Genomic DNA, 7,500 nt, shown 5'->3' on the forward strand with positions numbered 1-7,500 from the left:
TACACACACACACACACACACACACACACACACACACACACACACACACACACACACACACACACACACACACACACACATGTACATGCCACTTACACAGTGATAAAACAATTTTGCAGAAGACCTTGACATTTGGGGGAAAGAAAGATTATATTTCATACGAAATAATATTGACAATATGGACAATATTCAGCCACTTAAAATTTCAAATAAACTACAAAATTACACAAAGAAACGTGAAAACCTGTTCAATGTTTTTCAACTAAGAGCTAATTCTCTTAGCGCAAATATTTTTCAAATATCATGCTATGCAATGAACAGATACACAATAGTTTTGCAAATACAACATCAAACCAAAAAGAAATTCAAAGATATTCTAAATATAGAGAAAAAAGACATTATCTTTTATATAACTCAAATCTTGCTCTTTTTGTAGAGTAAATATGCAGAAATGAAAGTAGTAGACTATGTATAAAAAAAGATTACTTTTATTAATAAATCCAGGTGTATATATATAGATTTCTTTCTTATAGTATTTACCTGTTCCAAAAAATGTGTATAAAAATAGTACTTCATTAATGTTCATGCTGCAGTTGAAGCAGATGTTAACCTATAATTCATATAGATACCTTACAGGGTCAACAAATACTTTTAGAATTACAACATTTCATAATTAACTGCATAAACTTTACAAAAGTAAAATCTGAGTTAACACAAAGACACTGAGAAAAGATGCATTTCTTGCAGTTAAGTGAGTGGAGAACCTTGGGGTATAAGGTGTTACTGAATGGAATTCCCTTTATCAATAAGGAATTACTGTAATCTCTTCAAAGTCCCAGAATAAAAAATGATTTAACTTTTGGAAAAAAAGGTAAAGTAATGTGAGGAATTTGTAAAAAATTAGTTGCTGTTTAACTCTGGAGCAATACTTACAAGCTTTAAAAAAGAGAGAAAAAAATTTGATGGCAAAAAATGTTTAAAAAGCACTGTAAAAATGTCTATAAACCTAGCTTTCAAAAAGCACGTTTTATGTACATCTGGGATTTAAAAATCATGAGTTGCAGAGACAATGAGAACTTACCCCAGGCATGGCAACTCGTCAATTAGGCTGCTGCAGGTCCGGCAAGGGAGAGAATGAGAAGAAAACATTGAGAGAAAACAATAAGAGACAACATCCTGAGAGAACATTGATTACAAAAACAGACATGGCATTGTCAGTGTGAGGGAAAGGGACACAGCAGCAAGACAGAGAACAGACATGATCATTCCCTTTACATAAAGTAGGCCAAGCCCTAAAACAGGCACAAAAAGAAAAAAAGTGTAATAACTCTCATAAAGGTAAGGTAAAGCCTTTCAATTACAACAATGTACTGTAATATAGGCAAGCCAAACCTTCTCCAGTGATGAGTCTTTATATAAAAAAGGCTAAACCTTTTTGCCAATAAGACTAACTCTTCTTAATGAATAGGCTTCATAATGTGTAATAAATACCTTGTATTTAGTCTTTCATCAAAATTTTTCTCCAAAAACAGTTAGGCTCTTTCCACAGAAAAGGCCAAGCCTTTTAAAACACACAAAGAAAAGCCTTAACATATACAATACCAAGCTTACACGGTCAAGACAATAACAGAGAGATCCGTTGTTGTTGTACTGAATATACAATCTTCTTGCACACTCATGGTGAGGCTCTTCATAGCCAGAATGAGAGGTTTCACATACAAATAGATATACATTACATTACCATAGGGAACAAGGACATTATGAGACATGATTCATCCTTACAATGTGTTAGGCTAACCACATTATCTGGAAAAATAACATTCTCATTATCTTGGAAGCTGTAAGACCAAATTAATGCTTAAATTCACTCCAGATTAATTGCAAATATCAATGAAAAAAATACCTGCAAATACATCAACTGTAAGCAAATTATCTTTCATTAATTATATATGAAAAATTGTTATAGAGGTTTACATCCTTTTGGTATAACAAACCATACAGAATTATAATTGGAATTTCACTAAACCCTTTAAACACTTTTGGTTTCAATGAAAAATCATACAGAGCAACTTACTTCCTTGAAACCTCCTTTTTGTAAACAGTGAATATTGCAGTATTAAAATGGATTTACAGAAAATAATAATAATAAAACCAGCAAAAACGTCCAAAATAAACTGTCAACAATTTTTAAAAGTTGTATTATCTGATACATTACAAAAACATTTAATGTAGCATCCTGTGGTTACTGCTTTAGTTTATAATAATAATCTAAAAATACTGAAAAAAGTAATAATTTTTCTGCAACACCTTTTCATGTGATAAAAAATAACAAGTAATAAAAAATATGATCACAACAAATTTATAATAATAATGGACAAACAAAAGTTTAATCATTTTGTCTGAAGTGTATACATATTACAATGAAATGCTTGTGAAATTAATTTGGTTTATAAACATATTTAATGACTATAAAATATCAAACTTAGTGCATTCATTATTATAGACTAGTAGAAAATGTGTAAAAATGAAGAGAAATCAAAGTTCACTGACAAATCATGTGAATGAATATCTCATTCAATCTCTCTCTCTCTCTCTCTCACACACACACACACACACACACACACACACACACACACACACACACACACACACTCTCTCTCTCTCTCTCTCTCTCTCTCTCCCTCACACACACACACACACACACACACACACACACACACACACACACACACACACACACACACACACACACACACACACACACACACACACACACACACATACACACACTCAAAGAAAAACAGAAAAAAAAAACAGTGGGTGAATACCTTTCAGGAGCATTTTCATCATTATACTGTCTATAGAGAACAAAACATTTTTAGCCCTTTTAAATTCTTAAAGGTTTATTCAGAATCAGTGGCCTGCTCACATCAATGGGCATATTACATAGTTACAAAATTATCAAAGATTATATATTAGCTGTGGTAATGTGGGACTCATTGATTCTTTAAAACCTTTTTTTCTTTGTCTAATTCAAACTGCCAGTTCTTTTAACTAAAACCAATAGTTTTATGGTTAAGTATCTGACAGATATAATGATTGATCTTTTATTTCAAACACTCCCCTAAAAAGCTTATTACACAAGCTGGTCATTACTGATTAATATCAGGTTTAAACTTGTCTTATTTACCAAAATTTACGGCCCATAGCAAAGAGAAAAATATATGCAAGGCCATAACAATAAAATCAAAATAGTTAACACACCAAAAAGTCATTAAGCTCTGAATTTTTCTTTTAGTGATTAATTAACTTATTATTTCTTATAGATGCTTATTATATTTCCAGGTATTTACTTTCAGTATTGTTATAAGCATCCCCAAAGTACAATTACCTTTCATTCAAGTGCATAATTAGTATATGGGTTGAGTTTTACTTTATACATAGACATATTTTAGTACAAGCATATGAAGAAAGGTGATCTTATATTAAAAAGAGTAAAAAGACATGCTCACACTTGTCTATATTTGATGTCACAATCCAGTATATTCCATGCTTTTTCACTAAATTGCATACCAAATGTGGTTACATTAGCAAGAGTCCATCATATCTATCTAGTACAATATTCATTAGCATTATAATAACAAAAAACCTATCACCTTACTTTTGAGTTTCAGAATTTGTTCATAAATCTAATCATTACAGTTAAATCATAAATTCTCTCCTTGTGTTAGTAAGAAGTTAATGTTAGTGTTACCATATCCCTTTTAGTATAGCTTATACCTAAATACCTGATAACATACCTGTAATTTAACTCACTTGAGGTGGTCTTGGTGTCTGATCTGTGCAGAAGTACATATTTAAACAAAAACACTAATTATGAAGCTAATGAGTAATAAGAAGAAATGATAAGACAAAATCTTTCATAACAAAATGTTTTCCTCTTAAAAAAAAAAAAAATATTGAATGAATTCACCAAAACATCTCCACCTTGCCACCTGATTTCATTCACAAACTTCCATTGTGTAGAGTAGGGAACATACCTCAGAGAAGGCATGCTTTTGCCTTTCACAAGACCCACTGGGGGGAATCGTGGTGAGGGGAGGCATGGCTGGTGGCGATCCTCAACAAATTTCTCAAGAGCCGAGTGTGGACGTGATTTCTGCTCCCCATCTACTCCCCAGGAACTGCCACCAAAATCACCTGCTCCTCCTTGCTAGGATTGCAATTGAGATTTCATAATCATTAACTTTTTCCATTTTAGGGCACTGAGAATGTGCCTAGATCTGCTTACATCTTAAGCTCAAAACCAAGTTTTCTGAACAATCTTTCTAAATATGGTATTAAAATCTGTTATCACTTGCTGATATGTACATTCTTGTATCAGTTTGTGCCGAGTGTATGGACAAAAATTGAAAATTACATAAAATAAATAAATCAAATGGAATATAGTCATCAACACCAAGAATGTATTCTCCATTAAGTCATTGTCACAGAAATGACCAACAACTCAAAAGCCAATCATATTTTGCTAGTTTATTCCCTCTGGCCATACCAACCTGATCGTCAGAGATAGATGATCTCCTTGAGTCGTCGTGACCTATTTTCTCAAGGGCCTTCTCTGAACACGACCTCAATTTTGTCTCCACAAAGGCTTTCAGCTCATTCAGCTTCTTCTTTTTCCTTGTGCTCCCTCCACTGGTGCTCAGGCCCTCTTGTTGCGGACAGTACTGGTCTGATAAGAATGGAGAGTCTGTCAAGAATAATGTATATTAACAGCTGGGTTTTTATACCCTAAAAAGCTTTTGATTTTGAATTGGCTTCAAGTGAGGTGATCATACAGTTCCTAAATGGTATGGAAATGTGGATAGAACAATGAAATGTATCTAATCCTTTTTTATACTTCTGGCATTGAAAAAATATACTACAATGATCAGATAAATAAATTATAGTCTTTACAATTGCTTTTGTCAGGATGTGATAAAATATCCCAATCAATAGCATATTTACTAGTTAAAAGAAAAAGTATGATAAATAAATTATACAATAGTTTCCATCATTCCATAATTCAGCAATTCAATAGCATTCCTATTACATTAGTCTTTTTTTTATCAATATTGTATATTTGTAAAAATAAAGATAAAGAAAAAATCATCTCTGAAATCAAATCAATCTAAAACTCAAGGATGATGAAATACACAAATAACTTTTCCATTCAGCATATGTAAAAAAAAAATGGTTGCTATCTTTGTGAAGCATTTTTTACACAAATATATCTACCATCAGATAGCCATTCTGATATGTACTCAATCTCACTCAAAATCATGAACCCAAATTTACATAAAGAATTATTTCTAAACTTTTTCTATACTGGTTCCCTTCCTCTAAATCATGTATTCTTAATTACATTCAGATAAAAGTAACTGTAAATTAGAGTTTATATTTATATTCATATAAAAAATACCCTGTAAAGAAAATGACATGATACTAATTTCTTATTACTGTCCATATATCTTTGCCTTACGATTACCAACCCTTAGGACCTTTCCTATCAAAATTAGATTCAACAAACAAAAATAATTTTCTTTATCATATACATTTTTTGCTCTTCTAATGCTTAATGTCCCTCTATATTTCAGAATAAAATTCCCCTCTAATCAGTTGTCAAAATCTCTCCAAATAACTGTTTAATCTGATAAAAAACACTTAACTAAAAGGCAATATACGTTTTAATAAGAAACAAAAAAGACATACTTTTCAGTAAGAATCATATTTTAATTAAATCACCTTAAATAAAGGAAATTTAAATGGCACACTGGACTACATCTCAGTGCTTTCCTTTAGAGACAAGCAGGAGTATTATATGATTAAAATGAGCCTCGCGAAAGCTGCTCCCTTAAAAAGTATTGTTTATTATCTGAAGACAAAGCTAAATCAATCAGTAAATACTAAAAATACTAAAACATAATGAAAATATCATTAAATAAGTAAAAATATTTTCTTTACTGCAATAAACAAAAACACTTTCTTTGCTGTCTCCAATGTAAAGATATAAGTAATTTACTGTCTGATTAATCAAACACAAAATCTAATACTGCAATCAACTCTTTCTATTCTGACTATTCTATCAATGTTTATTTTGAGACTGTTTCAAACATTTACAAAATATCTTTCCAAGTGTAATATCTTTACAGTGTAGTACTGATGAAAAGGCGGAAGGCAATGGCAAACCACCGCTCTAAATTGCCAAGAAAATCAAGGAAATCCATGATAGCCAAGGTCCTTGTAGGACAGGGCACTTGAAAGAAGAAGAACTGATGAAAATCACTTTAACAATCATGTATAAATTTGGTAAGAGGTCTTCTCTAACAATTTTCCCCATTAGTATAAAAACCCACCAACAAAATCCTCCTTAACCCAATGCCACTGGCCATGGCATATACGTACATGGCATGCCCACTGTGAGTTTACTTCATTTATTGTTTTCACACATAGATGGCTACACTTCTACTAAGTCACGAATGAGCCAATTACGAGTGCTGCCTGTCTTGCCTGTTTTTCCTTGATTTGCTAAAATGTTTCATGTTAATCTTATTTTGCTCTTACTAATGTTTATAATATTATAATAATTACAATGTCTATAATAAAAATAACACCATTGAAAAAAAAAAAAAAAAAAAAAAAAAAAAAAAAAAAAAAAAAAAAACAGCACAGCATTTTTCCAGTGACATTGGGTTAACATGAGAATTTCATAATCCTGCATCTGATCTTGAACAAAAGAATTAACAGTATTAATATGTAAAATAATTCGTGCAAGGGTATGGAAACTTGCCACAGACTCCTCATGCGTGCAGAACAGATTCAAACATCTTATACAATAATCCAAATCATCTGGCACTTGTCTTTAACAATGCCCTTTATCTTTAAACACTTTGCACATTTATTATCAATTCAGTGCACTCTATATTTCTGAACTACTGTACATGATTCAAAATAAAATTCATGAAAGGATACATATCTATGTAAGGATATTTGTATAGTGCTAACATATTACAACAGTTTAATATTCCTTGAACAGAGCAGCATCATGGCTACTCATAAATAAACCCACTTCAACTAAATCACATCATATACAATATACACTGTCTTGCTGGATTTTTTAAAATGCTGAAATGCTGCTCAAAAGTTCAGAATATCAACTTTAAAAGACATGTCTGTATAGCTCAAACACATAGAAATTAATACTTTGAGATGATGTTAAAACCAGACACTTCTCATGTAAAATATATCTACCCCCATAGTGATAAAAAATTTCAAAATGAATTAAGACTTGATTTATGAAACTATAAATGAATAATTTGCATTTTCTACCATTATATCTATAACAAATGCATTTACAACATGTTTAAGCAAGCCCTGAGCAATACATACATTTTCAAGCTTGATTATGTGACCAATGAGTTCACTAAACTAAACCACTCTAAACACATTCATAAAACAGAC

At 31.5% G+C, this 7,500-nt stretch overlaps 1 protein-coding gene across 1 annotated transcript in view; it reads right to left on the reverse strand.

The window, feature by feature from the left end:
* The window catches only part of LOC119576043 (protein unc-80 homolog), an 87,819-nt gene that overhangs the window by 50,934 nt on the left and 29,385 nt on the right, over positions 1 to 7,500 (reverse strand). Inside the window, exons 11-13 of the mRNA XM_037923568.1 lie at positions 4,557 to 4,732; positions 4,041 to 4,213; positions 1,082 to 1,111 (exon numbers count right to left, since the gene is read on the reverse strand). Of these exons, the coding sequence (XP_037779496.1) occupies positions 1,082 to 1,111; positions 4,041 to 4,213; positions 4,557 to 4,732 (379 nt within the window). The remainder of the gene's footprint in view (positions 1 to 1,081; positions 1,112 to 4,040; positions 4,214 to 4,556; positions 4,733 to 7,500) is intronic.

The sequence above is a fragment of the Penaeus monodon genome, chromosome 8 (assembly GCF_015228065.2).
Source record: "Penaeus monodon isolate SGIC_2016 chromosome 8, NSTDA_Pmon_1, whole genome shotgun sequence".
NCBI lineage: Eukaryota > Metazoa > Arthropoda > Malacostraca > Decapoda > Penaeidae > Penaeus > Penaeus monodon.